General features: G+C 40.5%; 2 protein-coding genes across 2 annotated transcripts; both read left to right on the forward strand.

Annotated features, from left to right (window-relative positions):
• The first annotated feature begins 3,906 nt into the window (after nt 1-3,906).
• On the forward strand, nt 3,907-10,179 carry LOC130112960 (solute carrier family 22 member 7-like). Its single transcript, XM_056280479.1, has 9 exons — nt 3,907-4,290; nt 4,560-4,663; nt 5,057-5,211; nt 5,805-5,973; nt 6,629-6,752; nt 6,841-6,950; nt 7,128-7,342; nt 7,820-7,928; nt 9,918-10,179. The coding sequence occupies exons 1-9, from the start codon at nt 3,910-3,912 to the stop codon at nt 10,177-10,179; spliced, it is 1,629 nt and encodes a 542-aa protein (XP_056136454.1). The 5' UTR covers nt 3,907-3,909.
• Nucleotides 10,180-10,769: 590 nt separating this feature from the next.
• Nucleotides 10,770-15,480, forward strand: LOC130112961 (solute carrier family 22 member 7-like). The gene is made up of 9 exons (XM_056280481.1): nt 10,770-11,153; nt 11,760-11,863; nt 12,078-12,232; nt 12,433-12,601; nt 12,774-12,897; nt 13,040-13,149; nt 13,379-13,593; nt 13,852-13,960; nt 15,270-15,480. The coding sequence occupies exons 1-9, from the start codon at nt 10,770-10,772 to the stop codon at nt 15,478-15,480; spliced, it is 1,581 nt and encodes a 526-aa protein (XP_056136456.1).
• The last annotated feature ends 4,272 nt before the right edge of the window (nt 15,481-19,752 follow it).

Genomic DNA, 19,752 nt, shown 5'->3' on the forward strand with positions numbered 1-19,752 from the left:
ATCTTGATAACAGGAAAATGTGTGGCTTTATATTGCTTCCCACATGTATGACATGTCCTCATGTGTCCAGTGAGGTTTGGGCGACTCTACCTGATCATGACTACGACGTGAAGCCCCTTTCTGCGAAAGACCAGCTTGACGCAGTAAAGAAACGCATCACTTTCCTGGAGGACAAAAATAAAAAGCTGAAAAGTGAGCGTTTTGGTCTAGAACGCTTCCAGTGTGTGCCCAATCTGATCAGGTTTTACACTGGTTTTAAGGATTACCACACCCTCAAAGCACTCTTCCTAGCTTTACAGCCTACTGCAGAGTCTATGGTGTGATGGACTCAAATGCAAAGGAACAGCCATAACCTAGAACACATTTCTGTGTCTGGCTTCCATGCAGAGCATTTATCGCTGATTGATCAGTTTTTCCTGTTCTTGTGCCGTGTGAGGCAGGGCTTTTTTGCTCTGGATTTATCTGTACGAGTCAATGTGTCGCCGGCCACAGTCAGCAGGAACTGTACAACGTGGGCCAACTATTTGCTCTTTATGTTAGGGACCCTCCCAATATGGCCTAGTAGAGCAGCAGTAGATGAGCTAATGCCACCAGTATTCAGGGAATTCTACCCAAACACAAGAGTGATACTAGACTGCACAGAGATCCGCATCGAGACAGATAGTTCGAAGGTTTTGAACACCATAACATACTCCCATTATAAAAGTAACACTACACTGAAATCCCTAATTGGGATCACTCCCTCAGGGTCAGTTAGCCTGGTAAGTAATCTATACACAGGATGTATTTCTGATAAGGAGATAACTAAGAGGGCAGGTGTTCTGGACCTCTTAGAGTCAGGTGATGAGGTCATGGCTGATAAGGGCTTCCTTATCAAAGACCTGCTCGATGAAATAGATGTAAAACTTGTCATCCCTGCATTTTTAGGCCCAAGTGGACAGTTCAGTTGTGATGAGCTCACAGACACACAGAGTATTGCTGGCTTGAGAATACATGTCGAACGGTCAATAAGACGCATAAAGGAGTACCACATTTTTGATGGAGTCATACCCCTTTCACTAAGTGGAACAGTCAACCAACTGTGGACTGTGTGTGCTCTCCTAACAAATTTTTAGGGACCACTGTTTTAAACCTTTGTTAAATTCAGCTGACAAGAAAATAGTGCACACAAACCTTAGATAGATTGAAACATATTTAACTTCATTTCAGTACAGTCCCATTTTTTAGCCCACATCTTGAGATGAGCAATCACTATCTTAGTTTAGTAAACAATTGATGATTTGAGTTGGTAGCGAACTCCAGTTTATTGCTACAACAGAATGACAGTTGACCGAACATATTTTAGTTTAAAATGAACCAACAGTTTTGTTAAAGTTAAAGGACAAAGAATGAAAATATTGTAGATGGGACAATCTAATTTATAAATATTGAATGTACAGCATAAAAATGAAATCTATCTTATTTTTTACTTTATTGTGAATAGACAGCTTCTTTGAATACAGCTCTGTGTGTATGTCTCTCCTCACTGGCACAGGAGAGGCAGAAAGTACCCGAAAAAGAAAAGATCCAGCTTAGTTTTCATATTGTGGTAAATGACGGTAGGTGCTCGAGGTTGGTAGTCCAAACCATGTTTGCTGCTGGCCCCGGCTGCATTGATTTCCGATTGAGTAAGAAGGGGTCGTGGCTAAGTTCCCACCACTTGGTTTTTTTAAAATCCAAGATGGCCGCGGCGTGAAATGGGCGTATTATCGTTAAAGGATATGGGGAAGGAGGTCTTAAAGCCATTGATACAGATTGTATCAATTGAGAAATGAAAACACCCTGTGGTTCCACATGCCAAACCACATTTTTAGGAATTTAAGAGGCATTGATCTCCTCCTTAGATGTGACTATGACCTAAATAAGCTACCTGTGGGAGTGCAGGAATGAGGAGACGGAGAGATCGAGTCAAGTCAATTCTGTTTACTCGCCACACAAAACAACACCAATACAGCACAATCTCTCGTGGCAACCTGCTAACCGCTACGCTGCTGCAAAACATGGCTCCCCCCAGAAACCCTAAGCAGTGCCTACGTCAGCACTCCGAATGTCCGCTTTAAAGGAGCAGCAGCCCCTGGTGAATCTACCCTCATTGGTCTACCACCACATACCCGTCAAATTATCTGCCTTCCATCAGCAGGTATTACAGTATTAGGAACTAATCTACAAGCACAATTTTAGTCCCCATAACACCCCATTATGGAATTGCAGGTGTGTTTTACTTAAAAATAAATTCACATTTTTACAAAAATTAGCTACAGAAAGGAATGTGGTCTGTGATACATCTGTTGGATAATACCAGAAACATTCTGCCGTATTTTTTTGAGCCAGAGTATATGACAAAAGAAATGCTGCAGAGAGAGGCTGGGGCTGCTGCTGCATTAGCTGATCAAGAAGATATAGCCAGCGGGGACCATCCACATCCTGAGCTGCTGAGAGTTTAAACAATGCATGTCCTGTCTTGGCAATGTTTGGACAAGAAAATATGGAGAACTCAAATGCGGTATAAGTTAATACAAGCAGGGAGGCAATACACAAAAAGTGCTGTATTACAATGTGGATTCATGCAGCATGGATTGTATTTGAAAGAATCTGCTGGTGAAAGTCCTGCAGGAACATCATGCCATGAAATAGTGAGACACGTGGAAATGCATGGGATAACACAGGAAGAATGGATTAGTTCCTGATGCTAAAGCAGTAGAATCAGCAAAGGCCTTTGCATGCATTAAAGTAGCGCACAATGGGTAGAATGGGATGCCTTGTAAGATTAGTGGGGTAACTGTCACCTGACTGAAAGGCCCCAGAGATTGCTTTTGACGTTGGCTTTGGAGTCCAATAGGGGCTGTTCAAGTTGAATGACAAATCCCTTGCAAAGTTCTGTTGAGATGACAAGTAGTCTTTGTCTCATTATGAAAAAACGAAAACGTGTTTAACATCATTGGTCGGTCATGTGGTCTTATGAACTATGCCATCCCTTAAGAGGTGATTTGAAGGTAAATCATGTCCTTCTTCTAAGACATTTCTTTACCTGTGGTGATGGGCTCAACATGTGATGTTGATTTTCAGTCAAGCCCGTTTATGAGATGCTTGTGAAAGTGGATTCTTTTTTTTTTTTATGCTATTCAGATTTTCTTTAATGAATTGTTTTTGAATACTTTTGATTTTGGCCTGGAAGTTTATATCACATGTAATCTTTCTCAATGTCTTGAACACATTCATATCTAGAAGCTGTCCTGTGTAGCCGGATTTCAGCTGTTACCTACTGAGTAGCTTCACAGAGGTAACTTATAGGTTATTTGCTCAATACCACCTTGATGGTGAGTGTTCAGGAAAGGATTGTATGGATTGTTTTCAAAAACTGTTTTTTTCCCATGCTACCCATCAATAAGAAGTGACAAACTTTTATGTTGCTTTTTTTCTTACGTTAATATCACCACTTTTCGCTTGGCACTGCTATGTCTTAGTTGCAGTTATGTGGGAGCCATCAGGGATGAGAGTCTTACCACTTTCATGTGGTGTCATGATGCATGTGGCAGATATCAGCTGACATTTACCATATTATTCAAGTGAGTTTTGAATAAAAAAAAATTTCTAAGTGTTGCATTTATTACAGTCTGCTTTTTTCTGGTTGAATGAGCATGTGATGTCTTTTTAAGCGACACCTCATAAGGTATTCAAGCACATGTTTCCTGATAGGTAATTATTCGCTAGTATCCCTTTGGACTTTAAAAAGTTAGAGGCTCACTTTCAATCAAGCACGATATTAACATAAGTGTACAACATGTGTTAGATAAATTCTGCTGATTCTGAAAACTTGACACCAGGACCTTTTCTGAATGACATTTTCCCTTTTCGTCAAACATTTTCAAGATGAAGTTTGAGAATATACTAGCAGAGCTGAACGGCTTTGGGACATTCCAACTTAGAAATATTCTCCTTTTGGTGATCCCTCGTGTTACTTTGCCCTTTCATTTTCTACTTAATAATTTTATTGCAGCTGTACCTCTTCACCACTGCAGTCTGGGTCCTCTGGGTGATGAAGGCGTCTTTGGGAATTTAACTCTGGAGCAGAGACTCACTGTCAGTATCCCACTGGAGGAAGATGGCACACCGAGTTCTTGTCAAATGTTTGCAGAGCCTCAGTATCATCTGCTCATCAACTCATCCCATATCACCAACCCACCTACGGTGCCATGCCAAAATGGATGGGTGTATGCCAACACCACTTTCAAGTCTACTCTGGCTACACAGGTGAGTTATATTTATTTGTAAACCATTAAAACAGACAAAACCAGTAAACCAAACTGTTCCCCTTCCCTCGCTCAGGCAAAATCTTATGTCATCAGCATAACCATTGACTAGACATGTTTGAATAAGCTTTATTTTAAGCACAGGTGCATAAGTATACATTATATAAATATAACTCATAGGTGAGTTATATATATTTACAGCTTCAAAATCATTACAAGTGAAACAAATAGACCATACCAATCCCCTATTTTTCCTGTTTTCTACCATAGTGGGATCTGGTGTGTGACAAGAAGAGCATAAACAGAACCACAGTCACCATCTTCTTCATGGGCGTCATGTTCGGAGCAATCATATTTGGCAGTCTTAGTGACAGGTCTTCATACCATCCAGTGACTGTATCTTGGGACAAATCAGACCTCTACCCCCTCCCCAAACCCCAACATTTGATTACATTCGCTATCTTTTTACTTTTTGTTTCAAACTTAACACTAAACTGTTACTTAGAATAACATAACATAGTCTTGTGATCCAGTATAGGCTATCTCCTTTCATAACAGAAAAGTGTCCATGTTAGTTACAACACACATATTGCCTAAAGTGGTGTGACATTTATTAATTTTCTCATTCCCAGATCAGAAAAGGATGCACTCAAAAAATTATACATTAGGTTTAAGGATTATGATGTGAGGTATCATTTTTGTTCTTATAGCATTAGGAAAAAAAATGACAGAGCAGGAGGCTAACTTCTCATCCATATGTTTCACAGATTTGGCAGAAGAAAAATGATTCTGGTGTCCTATTTGTCAACCATCTTCTTTGGATTTGCAAGCGCTTTCTCATATTCCTTTGCCATGTTTGCTGTCATGAGGTTCTTTACGGGATTTGCAATTTCTGGAATCAGCATCATCTCCATCGTCCTCTGTGAGTTATATCCGAGACTGGTTTGTCAAATTATAAAGTGGTTTGGAAAACGATAAAGATTTGGAAATCTTTTGGAAATTATAAAATAGTTGGCATGAATGTAACATACTTTAAAGTGTCTTCTATTTTGCCTCCAGTCTAAAGAAAACACCACAGAGGAAAGGGGGGCAGGGTTCACAATGTGAAAGTCTTCATGCACATCTTAATTTGCTGATGTAGCCTTTGGTTGGCAATAATTACCATGAGCTGTAAAACCAAGGGGCATTGCCCAAAACAGGACTTCCGTTTTTCCCATTCATGCTTGAATTCACTTGGATGATGAGTATAGTTGAAATCAAAACTTGTTTCAAACCACTTCTTACTGTGTCTGTGGACAATTTACTTGTATTAGTGTACATGCAATCCTTTTCATTTTAGTCAAATAATGATGTTTTTTCTCTTCCGTTTTTAACAGTGGGTGTCACATTTTTAACACTTTTCAGTTGTTTTTATATCAATGACATATAATTCAAACCATGCTATACTGACACAGATAGATTAAATAATAAATTATATCTGGGAATGTTGATTTATTAAGGTTTTCCTCATTTTAGGTATAGAATGGGTGGATGTTAAGCATCGAACAGCTGTGGGTGTTTTGATGAGCATAGACTGGAGCATTTCTACTGCTCTGCTACCTGTTGTGGCCTACTTTGTGAATGACTGGAGGTACCTGACCGCTACAGTAACCACCCCACTGTTTTTGGCAGTGATCACTTGGCGGTAAGGAAAATTGCACATTTGGAACATGAATTGTTAAAACATTTAAAAAGATTCAAGAGGGTGTCCAGGTGGCGTGGCGATCTATTCCATTGCTTACCAACAGCGGGATTGGTGGTTCGAATCCCTGTGTTATCTCCGGCTTGGTCAGGCATCCCTACAGACACAATTGGCCGTGTTTGTGGGTGGGAAGCCGGATGTGGGTATATGTCCTGGTCGCTACACTAGCGCCTCTTCTGGTCGGTTGAGGCACCTGTTCAGGGGGGAAGGGGAACTGGGGGGAATAGCGTTATCCTCCCATGTGCTACGTCCCCCTGGTGAAACTCCTTACTGTCAGGTAAAAAGAAGCGGCTGGCGGCTCCACATGTACCAGTGGAGGCATGTAGTAGTCTGCAGCCCTCCCCAGATCTGCAGAGGGGTGGAGCAGCGACCGGGATGGCTCGGAGGAGTGGGGTAATTGGCCGGATACAATTGGAAGAAAAAAGGGGGGAAAATCCAACAAAAAAAAAGAAGATTCAAACATTTTTGTTTAAGCCATAGAAGTACTTGTCCTTATGAATGGTACTCTGTTAAGATCTATGAAAGCTGATTACACATGTGGTTGCACTAGATGTGTGACACCTCACTGTGTACTTAATCGGCTGTTTCCTTGTCATAGATGGATTCCTGAGTCTGCTAGATGGCTGATAAGCAATGGAAAGATGAACGATGCTCATTTTTACCTCAGTAGATGTGCCAAGGTCAACCACAGAGAAGAGTTCCTAGCTGACCTCAAGCCCGAGGTATAAAATTCTGCATAAACTCATACCTGGAGCTTGATCCCTTCTGTGACAATGTCTTCTGATCCATGTCTTTCTTTTTACCTTGCAGACCCTTTCCCAAGTTTTACTTGTAGAGGGGGGAAACAAAAAGTACTCCTATTTCGATCTTTTAAGGACCCCCAGACTGCGACGACTAGCTCTCCTTACCGGCTGTGTGTGGTAAAGACTTGTTTCTTTTTGTCATAAACAGGCAACTGAAGAATATATAGTCTTCTCCCACATTCTAACAAAATATCAAACAATCACATTCACGTTTCTCTCAAGAAAGATTTCTGTCTTGTTTACCCAAAAGCTTTAAGTTTATCTCAGACTTCAAAATCTGCCTCTGGTTTTTAGGATGGGGGTGGCCTGTACGTACTATGGAATCAGCTTGAACGTGACTGGATTTGGTGTCAACATCTATCTTACTCAGTTCATCTATGGTGCCATAGAAATTCCAGCAAAGGCATTTGTCTATATCTCTTTGAACAAAATTGGCCGCAGGATGACTCAAGCTGGAACGCTTGTTTTGACTGGACTCTGTATTTTCTCCAACATATTTATTCCTCATGGTAAGTTGACAATACACACTTATGTTGTATTTACATATAGCACTAACGGTGATACTAACAATTATACAAAGACTGACATTACTAATCTTAATTTAAATTTTCTTGGCAATAAAATTATACTATGAATGAGCAGGGGGGAAGAAGCGGAGGAAGATGATGATAATGAAGACGGTGGAGATGCTTAAAATGGGAATGAGAAATATACATTTGATAAAGAGTTTAACATTCAGTTCTTTAATATTCAGCAAACAGAATGAGAAACTATATCTGACGATAAATTTCACATTAAAATTATGATCTGATTTCTCACATTATCCTTAATTACTGTGGGAAGTATTCCAGACTACTAAATATTGGAGGAGTAACCATTTGTTATACGCTTTCAAATAAATAAGTAATCTCGTAAAAAAAATAATTCTAATATGATAATGTGTGAATTTGAGCCTTACTTTAGCAAATGTTGTGTAATTATTTCAGACCTGTGGCTTTTTCGAACAGCTGTGGGAACTTTGGGTAAAGGGTTCTCAGAGGCCTCTTTCACAACGGTTTATCTCTATACAGCAGAGCTGTACCCCACGGTACTGAGGTCAGTAAACTGTCAGATATATCAAGTATCAAGGTAGGTATGTCCTATTACCTCATAGTAGTAGGATGGGTCAAATGCCGCAAATGAATTTCCTCACATGGAATTTTTTTTTAATCTATTCTTCTTTTTTCTTTTTTTTGCATTCTTTCTATTCTATGTTACAATAACCATATCTATTGTTTTATTTTCTTCTCTGTTGAATTGTTTCAGACACTGGCCAAGCTAGAAATCCCAGTGTTCATTAGTGGACCATTGCCGACATTCAACAGAGGGATCAATAAGTTCAATAGATTAATGGCATTAAATTCATGGCTTTCAACAACATGCAGTTTAAAAAATCTGAACTTCATTGATAACTTCAATGTGTTCTGGGGACAGAAACATCTTTTCTGAGTGGGTGGTGTGCCAGGACTATTCAACCTTTACATGTTCCCATTAGGTCAAGTTAGGTGACACAACAAAGTCTCTTACTACAACTATGCACATGATACTCAAATATACATAGCTCTCTTAGCGAGTGATTATGGTCCATTAGACACTTTGTCGGTACTTGGAACAAATAATGACTGGATGTCATGGAATTTTTCCCAATACACAAAGATAAAATGGAGACTATTGTCTTAAGGAACGAGAGGTTGAAATATATTACTCACCTTGAGTCCATGTCAGTCAAGCCAGAAATCTGAGAGTGATTATAGACTCAGAACTAAGTTTTGATAGCCACGTAAAGACAGTAACAAAGTCAGCTTATTTCCATATTAAAAACATAGCAAGATTAAAACGATTCATGTCTACAGAAGACTTAGAGGAACTTATCTATGCCTTTATTTCCAGCAGATCAGACTATTGTAATGGTCTTTTTTTGTCTCCACAAAAAAAGCTACCAAATGGGTACAATTCATACAGAACGCTGCTGCCAGAGTTCTAACAAAGACTAAAAAGATTGAACATACAACTCCAGTTCTCAGATCCCTTCACCGGCTTCCAGTGAATCACAGAATCAGTTTTAAAACAGTGCTCCTTGTTTATAAGTCTCTAAAAGGTTGAAATCAGTTATGCACAATATTGGATTTTTGCTATTATTCGATATACTGATATTTTCAAACTCATTTTGGCCAATTACCGATGCCAATACCAATATATACACATGAAGTCCTCATCAATCCACTTGGCAGCGAGGCTCAACATACTTACAGGGCTTACACTCGATGTCCAGATATCCGTGGTAAAGCTAATATGAGTGGCATCAGTGAGGAGCTTCTCTATGTGATTGGAGACAACACTTTGCAGTTCAGGTAAGGCCCCATCTGAAAAGTAATGATGGCTCGGCTTAGCGTACCTTGGCTCTAAGTACATCATCAGCCTGCAGAAGCCCACGTCTTCCACCACACTGAAAGGCTGGTTATCAAGAGTAATGAATTCAGTGATTTTGTAGTTGAGGGCTTTCATCTTTGGGTGGTTGCTACTATATTTCTTAGCTTTGTCGAATGAAGTAGAGGCTGCTGACAGGTTTTTGCTGGCACTGTTTTTTCTTGCCTGGTGTTCAGGATGACTGACTTGCTTTTTTAATATAACTATTCCAGACCTCTCAGGTCATCTGAGGCAACTCTGCTAGTAGCTCCCAGGGTAAAAACCAAACTTGGTGAGGCAGCTTTCAGTCATTATGCAGTTTACAAATGGAAAAAAACTACCTGAAGAGATTAGATTTGTCCCAAGTGTGAGCTCATTTAAATCCACGTTAAAAACGTTCATGTTCACCACTGCATTTCACTAAATAATCACTTTTGATTATCGTATTTTTATTATCCTTTAATTTTTTTCTTAAATTCTTTATCTTATTTTTTTTAATCAGTATCTCTTTTATGCCCTTATGTAAATCAATTTTAAGTACCTTTGTAGTGAAATGTGCTGTATAAATAAACTTGCCTTGCCTTCTCTGCTCTGTAAAAGTACTTGTTTTTTGTTTTTGTTTTTGTTTTTGTTATACAGGCAAAATGGACTGGGTTACAGCTCTTTTCTTGCCCGTATGGGGGTGTCTATATCCCCACTAATCATCCTGCTTGAAGATGTGTGGTACCCTCTGTCGGGTGCTGTTTTCAGCACAATGGCAATAGCTGCAGGACTGTGTGCTTCTTTACTTCCAGAGACGCAAAATGCTCGCCTGCCAGAAACAATTGAAGACATTGAGCAAACAAGGTATAAGCGCTTATCCGGAAATGTACTGAAATGTTACAGTGAGAGTTATGTGTGATAAACTGAAAATGGTTCACCAATTGTATCATTTTTATGTTTCAGAAGACAATCAAGCAATGACTGATCTACCGCCCAGATGTTGAATCTCATGTTCACAGGGAAACCCATAAACTAAATTCCACAGATTGTGATTATTCCTAACTGCCTGAGCATTTCCTATAAAAGATTTAATCAGCCAACTTAATTACATTGATATACTGTATAAAAGGAGATACCTCATGACCTGATAAATTAGGAGTGTTTTGAGTTTTGCCAAATTTTGGTGTTGATAAAATATAGAAATAGAAATAAAAAATCCTTCTTTTGACAAACAAACGGTGATTCATTGTGACATGCTTTGATGGAGCCTGCTAATGAATCACTCATTTAAAGATGAGACATTCCTTCAAACAAAAGCTATTTCAGTGGCTTAAGACAGTTAAATATTGACCGATTTAAACATAAATCCAACAACCTCTGGACAAGTCAGATATTTATGTTTGATGTGTTTGGTCACAAAGTCATTCTGGAGCTTCTAAAAATCAGAAAGTGAGAGTGCTTTTCATGGGAGTTAGTGTTCTACCATTTTAACAGATTACATTGGTACAGATGAAGTACGCAATGAAATTTGAGAGCTTACTCTCAGATGTCAATGGGTTCGGAAGATTTCAGGTAATGATTATTGTAATCAATTTCATTGGCCGATTCACACTACCATGCCACTTCATGCTAAACAACTTCATAGCTGTTGTTCCTTCTCATCATTGTGCCTTGAACGATGAGGACATCTTTGGGAATTTAACTCTGGAGCAAAGACTTGCCGTCAGTATCCCGCTGGAGGAAGATGGGACTCTGAGCTCCTGCCAAATTTTTGCAGAGCCTCAGTATCATCTGCTCATCAACTCATCCAATATCACCAATCCACCTACGGTGTCATGCCAAAATGGATGGGTGTATGACTACACCACTTTCAAGTCTACTCTGGCCACGCAGGTGACTTAAATTTGTTTGCAAACTAAAATTAATTTTAAAAAAGCTGTGGGTTTTTTTCCTGCTGGCAAAATCTTTTCTTTTATGCCTCTATAGAATACATAAGAGAATTGACATCAAATAAAGATTGTATGTTTGAATGTGTGTGTGTATATATATATATATATATATATATACATATAGTTTATAATAAATGAGTGGCAGTGTTTGTATTAGCTCTATTTTAAGCTTTATACAGGTAAGATAAGCTATGCTATGGAGATGTGATAGTAGGACTTCTTGAATGATTTGAACGCTTTTAAGGGCACCTATTTATGTCTATGAACCTTTTTGTGGATGGAGGTGTTACTGTTCTTTTTAAAGAAAATGAAGTTTAACTTATACCTTACCTTCACAGTTGCATTATTTTCATTTACACTTGCAATAAATCACTACAAATGAAACATACCACACCATCCTTTTTTCCTATGTGGTTTGTACAATGGTGGGATCTTGTGTGTGACAAGAACAGCAAAGCTCATCGTCGAACAAACTGTTTTTGGAGAAGTTGCTGTTCTCTGTACAAAGTATTAAGAAAACCTATTTTCTCTCATGACATGTTTTTACAAGTGGGACCTGGTATGTGATAGAAGAGGGGAAAACAAAGCAACGGCCACCATATTCTTCGTTGGCGTGATGTTTGGAGCCATTTTCTTTGGAAGTCTAAGCGACAGGTACTGGAATATAGAAGACATACCATACCATTAGCATATTCCCATAGCTTATGCATCATTTCCACACTCACCTCCTTATATTTTGCAAGGGTACAACTGAATTTTATGATTTAGAATGAACTAAATGACATTAATGCATTTCTCACTATTAGAGCTTTGCTATCTAAATGAAGAAGACTTAGCCACACTTGCATAACTTCCTGTCATTCTCTAGGTTTGGCCGAAGGATCATGCTGCTGGTGTCATATATATCTGGATTGGTGTTTGGTGTTGCCAGTGCCTTGTCTACATCCTTCACGATGTTTATGGTGCTGCGGTTTCTCACTGGGTTTAGCATCACGGGCATCGTCATTGTCTCAACAGTCCTCAGTGATTATACGCTCTGTTAACCCCCCCACCATCAGCCATATAGGAGTTATGAGTCTATCTTACATGCCACACATACACCAGAAAGGACAGGCTGCAAAATATTGATGATCTACATTATGTCATTTTGACTTTAAAGTGAAAAAAGATTTCTAATCATCCACTCTAGGCATAATTTCTAACTGACTGTTTGTTCTTTGCAGATGTGGAGTGGGTGGACATTGAGCATCGGAAGCTGGTGGGAGTGATTGACAGCTTGTCTTGGACATTTGGGTCAACAGTCTTGCCATCTATTGCTTACTTTGTGACCGACTGGCGTTGGTTAACTATTAGTATCACCTCACCCCTTGCCTTGGCCATCATCACCTGGAGGTACAACCTGATATCTAAACTTACGATGTCTAATAAATCCCTCTTGTTTGAGAGAGCAAGTTTTTCCCTGGCTTTCTGCTTGAGCTCCCAACTATCAGAGTGTGTTTGAATAGGATCTGTTTCGACACGGACGATATTAAGAATATGGTGTTTTGTGTTCCTTCAATATTAGGTGGGTGCCAGAGTCAGCCAGGTGGCTCATTGCCAACAGAAAGCTGGACCAAGCTCAGATTTATTTGCAAAAATGTGCCAAGATGAACCAAAGAGAGGACTGTGCGCATGCATTGAAAATAGAGGTCAGCACATTCCGGATGAAGTCAAAAGTATTCAAAACTGATGTTTTTTTTCAAAGGGCAAGATCACAACTTTGTCATCTATATTCTATTTGTAGAATTTCTTTGACCACACAAATACTGAATTAACTCATGTTATCTCCAGACATTATCCAGTGTTATTTTGTCGGAGAGTAAAAACAGGGTCTACTCCTACCCAGACCTGGTTCGGACACCCAAGATAAGGAAACTGGCCTTACGAACTGGCTTATTGTGGTAGGCCTTCTTCAATCTCAACGCAAACTTTACAAATCAAAAACATACTGCAGTGATCGGGCTGAACGCTTGAATACTATTTGATTAAAAAAAAGATGTCATAATCATAGCCCAACAAACAAATCAAGAAGTTTGAATATCATGAATTTCATTGCTGTAAGTGTTTTTTAAAAAATAAAATAAATACTATTTCCGTTGTATTCAATCAAGGTGCTCTCTCTTCCCCTAGGTTTTGTGTGGCCTCTGCGTTCTATGGCATCAGCTTTAACATCACAGGCTTTGGCCTCAATATCTATCTAACTCAATTTACATATGGCTTCATTGAGATACCATCTAAAGTTACTGTTTACTACTTGCTGGATAAGATAGGCAGGAGGTCCACTGAAGTGGGAGCACTGCTGTTGGTCGGGCTGTGCCTCGCAATCAACATTTTAATACCTAAAGGTAGAGAGATTCATCATTTATCATCACAGACTTAGATCTGATCATAGTTTGTTTACTGTCAGCAGGTAGCAGCTAATCTGCCATGTTTAGAAAATCAACATGTTCCTATTTTGACCCAAAGAGACAATTTTTTAATTGTTTGTATACCGGACTATCTGTACATGCAGAACTGGAAACAAAAGGATGCCCCCCCCATCCATCCTGCGTGTAATTTTGCTTATGACAGTCATGTTTTTGCTCTCTTCATTCTGCTCCCAGACATGTCCGTGATCAGAACAGTGGTAGCAGTCGTCGGAAAAGGATTTTCAGCCGCGTCCTTTGCAACTGTCGTACTGTATAGCTCTGAGCTATATCCTACCGTAGTAAGGTAAGCCCTCCTGCAATGCCCCTGTATCTTTGTCATTATGATTTCCAGCGACACATTTGTGGAAAAAAAAGAAAAAGAAAATTCAAGGGGGATGGCAGGTTATGGTGGTGGCGGTGGTGGTGGTGGTTAGGGGAAGGGAGTGCTAAAAAAAAAAAACTAGCGCCTGTGTGGCATGGCGGTCTAGTCTGCTGACTACCAACACAGGGACCGCTGGTTCGAATTCCCGTGTTATATCTGGCTTAGTCGGGCGTCCCTACAGACACAGTTGGCCATGTGTGCGGGTGAGGTATGTGGCATGTGTTCTGGTCGCTGCACTAGCACCTCCTCTGGTCGGTTGGAGCGCCTGTTCGGGGGGGGGCTAGCATGATCCTCCCATATGCTATGTCCTCCTGGCAACACTCTTCACTGTCAGGTGAAAAGAAGTGGCTGGCAACGCCACATGTAAGCATGTGGTAGACTGCAGCCCTCAGAAGAGCGGGGTAGTCGCCAGATACAATTGGAGAGAAAGTGGGGGAACATAAGCATAATTTAAACTGTAGCCACTACACATTCTTACCTATGAAAGATTTTCTCACATCAAGTGTATGTAAGGACTATTTGAGACCTCAGTCAAAGAAGGTTGAATCAGTTCATCTGGATATGTTTATTGACAGATACATTTCATCACTCAACTAAGTGACATGACGAAACATATCTGTCAATAAATGTTGTGTCCAGATTCACTGATTCAACCTTCTTTGATTTTCTTACCTGGATTATTGAGCATGCATCAAGACATATTTGAGACCTCAGAAACAACCTATCTGTATCTGTGATCTCTTGGTTTAGTTTTTGTGGTTAGACTCCCATTTTGTTTATAACACATAGCGCCATTAACCCAGAGGGGACTGAAGATGGGGGAGGCAGTCTCTAGCGCGCGCACACACGCACGCACACACGCGCACACACACACACACTAGATTAGATTGCTTTATTAGCCACACAACCAAGGCGGTAGAATTTGTTTTGGTACGCATTAAACTCTGCAGCACAATACGTACAACAGCAGACACTCCACATATTATCACCAACAATATATGGAGTATCTGCTGTTGTCCTTGTATGTATTGCTGTATTATGTATTATTGACCCCTATAGATTTTCTCGTTATAAGCAGATCCATCTATATTTATAGATCAGTACAACACGTGGACAGCAGCATGAACTTTGCCTTTTATCTGCAAAACATTTTCTTAAGTACAGCAGAAAGTTGCTCACTGAAGGCTATTTACGTGTGCAATATAACATGCAATAACCTCTCCATTTTAAGGCAAAATGCTATGGGCTACAACTCCTTCATGGCTCGTATCGGGGTGGCTGTGGCTCCACTGATACTCTTGCTTGATGAAGTCTGGCTGAACCTGCCCCAGGTCATCATATGCTCTCTGGCTGTGCTGGGGGGAATAGTGGCAAGGACGTTACCAGAAACACGCAACAGGTGCTTGCCGGAAACCATAGAAGACATCGAACAGCAGGGGTAACATACGGCACGGCACCATCTCTTCAGCCTCCATATGCCTTAAAGTAAAAAGTAATGAGTGCATGTACGGACGGGCTCCATTTGATGTAAATTATTGGGCAATATATCCCTACATGTATTTTTAACTGTACCTTAAATCACTTGATTTGCGGGGGGATGTGTGCTTGATTGCGTTTTAAAAAGAACGTTACATTTTTTAGAGAAGCATGGATGTGTGCTTTAAATCAGTCGAGAATACCATTTAAGTTGTTTAAATTTGAATTAAAGTTGTTTGTTAAATCCATTGATTGTTAAGCGAAATATGAAAACTAAATACTGAGGTATATACTGTATGAATATATAAAGATGTTTCTGCTGCAATTGCAATAAAGGGTTCTCAATAAAAGGTCAAGTCAAGTCAATTTTATTTGTATAGACCAGTATCACAAATTACTAATTTGCCTCAGTGGGCTTTACAGCAACACAACATCCTGTCCTTAGACCCTCACATCGGATAAGGATAACTCCCCCAAAAAAAACCTTTAACAGGGAGAAAAAAATAGGAAGAAACCTCAGGGAGCACAACAGAGGAGGGATCTCTCTCCCAAGACAGACAATGTGCAATGGATGTTGTGTTTACACAATTTACACAATACAACGTCATGGAAAGAGGATAAACAGAATTATAATGGACTTATAAAATTTATGAAGGATATGATGCACAGGATGCCAAGCAGTGTCCAGACACCACCGGAACAGCCCAGGACCCAAGCCACGCGACCAGCATCATCATGTTAAAAAAAAAAAGTGTTCTGGATTTGTATTGGTTCAATAACAAAAGGCCCTATAGCAAAGTTTATCACAAGTATATCCATAATGAGAAGTGTGGCAACCAAACCCTAGTCACATAAAGAACAAAGAAACACATTTTTGACAATAGCTCATGAACTGAAATACTTATTTGTTCTAAACTAATTTGGGGAATTGTAATGGGCTCTCTCTAGTGGGTGGGAATCATATCAGCCTCCTCCATCATGCCACTTGCACACTTTTTGTTTGTGCCCCACAGATATTGCACCAAGCCCTGGCCTTGATACCTCCAACTAGCTCATCTTAACCCCTTCAGGGGAGATAGCCAAACTTAACCGCTTCGCACCTGTTCCATTGGCAGACTGCCTAGCACAGGAGGTGGGCTATGTCAGGATATGGTTGGGGGGGAAAAAATAAATTGTCTGGCATACATGCAACCATGCCCCCTAGTGATTTATATCAAAATAACTGTTTAACGTAATGAAGCAACATTGATTGAAAATAACCTCTATAAATAAGAAATCAGGAGTCAGCAAACCTAATCTAGGATGCTGATTTAAATTTCCTCTTTTCATGATGCAACCGTATTTCAGCCAAACGGCAACAGATTAAGACACTTAAGTCAACAAAGTGAGAAACGTGGATGAAACTGCACTGATCAGCATCAGCTGCTAATTTTATCCTATCGAGTTTGCTGACTTGTCTGCAATAGCTAACCTGACCATGACTGTATTTCACTACAGACAAGAGAGCAAACTAAATGAGATGGGTCTGTCTGGGCAACATGCTATATATTGTTGCCATTTTTTTGTTTCTTTTACTTTTTAAATGGCATTTACATTGTCACCATGAACAGATTTGAACAAAACAAAACGTCTCTATTGACATTCATTTAACATTAAGTGTCAGGTTAAAAACCACAACTAACAATCTCTGTTGCAGCACCCCTTTCCTCAATGGCATAACATTTTTAATGCATTAAAAAACAGATTTTCCCTTTTAAAGATGATTTAGGAAAAATGTCCGAAGTAATTTTTTTTTCATTTGTTCAGCCAAACACATTTTTACAATAACCTGTAATACTTTTCTTATGAGAGGTACAAACGGGGGAAAAGCAACATCCCGCTGCTCTTGATATCGATAGACCATACAGCAATCGGGACATGTCTTTTTGCACATCAGTATGTATGAAACGATTGCCAAAATACATATTGTGCCTGATAAAGCAGGTTACTGTAAGCCGCTTCAAATTTGTCTTCAACTATGCTGTTGAATGTTGGTGATGAGCTCGAGTGGAGTAAACCGAGCTAGCCACACTTCTTACAAGTGACCTCTGACAAGAGATGTTTAGGAAAACCACAAGTCTTTGTATCTCTGGAATTCTCCACCAGAGTCATGGGCAATTTCTTGTTCTGCATGATGTAATTCACCATCCCTTCAACACCTTTGTCACTGGGTGGGTAATTATCATCAACAAGAGGATTCAGCTGGGCCATATTCAGTGGAGACTTTTTTCCACATACCTCTGTCTTTGTCTCAAGAGATGTCATTTGGCTGCAGCATTGTGAATGCATGATTTTCTGTACCAATGCAGTAACTACTAACGAGATGCAGTAACTACTCTCAAGGCTGCAAAAACAACAGATATTTAGCTTGTAGATGCATGCATGTTTGTGGACAACCAACAGAACCGACAGGGCCGTCCTGCTGTGGCCTCAGAATCACTTTATTTTTTTCTTGGACCCCCCCCCCCTTTTTTTTCTCCCCAATTGTATCCGGCCATTGACCTTTCGCAAAGTCCCGCCCCCCTTAGTTACTGTTGCTATGCCCTTCAAGCATTTCAGAGCCATCCAGGAAGTAGCCGGAAAACACCAAAACATGAAGGAAGAAATCAGCGCTTTCCCAGAGAAAATAAGTGATTTATTTTGGAGTAATTCATCCTTAATATCATCCCGTGAAAGGCAGAAGAGGTTACAGTATGCGGTGGCGGGATACGTTCAGAATATTAAAAGTAAAACTGACTTGCGTGGACTCCGGGCTGCCGGGTGCGACTGTAATTGAGGGTAAAGCTTACCGTTCGCAATCAAAGAATGAGAAACCCCATCAACTAATTCTGAAACACATTGTGGACCAATTGTGCTCTTGCACTGTAGGTTAAGTTACATATTTCAGCTATTATTGGTATATTTTTGATAATCCATTGTCAACATCACCATATTGTAGTGTTGATTTTGGCCAAGGTTCCCCATAGCGTTATTTTATCCAGGCTTTTTCGGGGGTACTGTATGGGCTCCTTGGGGTCGCAGGGCGGCAAGGGACATGCCCCGGGGCCGGGGGGACCGCCCCATGATTTAAAAAAAAAGTTTTACCTTCGGACCAGAACCAGTATTTTCAACAAAATAAAGCAAACGAGATGCCTCCGCGGGCGGGATGACTTTTCCAAATGACCGGTCCCCACCTGGAGCTCACAGAGGGGGAAAAACGTTTAAAATAGGCCAGATATGAGGAGGTCAGACTGGCCAGAGACCATCCCAGCCGACCCTCCCCGCGGATCTTTATGCTCTGCAATGAAAGGCGGAACCTGGCTAACCTGTGACTAACATAACAAAGTTAACAAAGTTATGTTAGTGGGCTAGCTATCATTAGCTATCATTAAATTAGGTATCTCCGGACACAGACTAAGCTGGTTACGTTCATCAGGTACATTAATAATGTTATTTTGTTAGTCAGTAACACGTTATGTTAATAATGGTAATAATCATTGTGTGGGTAAAAGTAACAGTAATAATACGTTAGCTGTATTAGCTATCAATAATAGCTAGTAGCAAGCTTAGCTTGGAGCAGGCAGGTATTTTTGTTGATTTTGGATGGATTAAGCTAGCCATGGGGTCTGCTATACTGCGAAATCCATTGCCGACATTGGGCTTCTTGCGTTCTGGGTTTCGGGAAGGGAAAGAAAATAACATCCCTCCAAACTTTTCAGATATCTAGTATCCGATTTGCAGATCCCATAGGCACACCGTTTCAGCATTTTGCTGTGTTTGAAAGCTTGACGGACCTCCCTCACATAGAAACCGTTGCTAAGGTAGGATTGGACAAGCACCGTTCTGGGGCGGTACTTTGCGAAAGGTCAATTACGCCATTCTTCCGAGTCGTCCCAGTCGCTGCTCCACCCCCTCTGCCGATCCGGGGAGGGCTGCAGACTACCACATGCCTCCTCCAATACATGTGGAGTTGCCAGCCACTTCTTTTCACCTGACAGTGAGGAGTTTCACCAGGGGGGTGTAGCGCATGGGAGGATTACGGATTTCCCCCCAGTCCCCCCCCCCCCCGAAAAGACGCCCCGGCCGAGCAGAGGAGGCGCTAGTGCAGCAACCTGGACACATCCTCACATCCGGCTTCCCACCCGCAGACACAGTGTCTGTAGGGACGCCCGACCAAGCCGTTAGTAACACGGGGATTAGAAGCGGCGATCTCTGTGTTG

This window comes from Lampris incognitus, chromosome 5 (assembly GCF_029633865.1).
Source record: "Lampris incognitus isolate fLamInc1 chromosome 5, fLamInc1.hap2, whole genome shotgun sequence".
NCBI classification, from domain to species: Eukaryota; Metazoa; Chordata; class Actinopteri; order Lampriformes; family Lampridae; genus Lampris; species Lampris incognitus.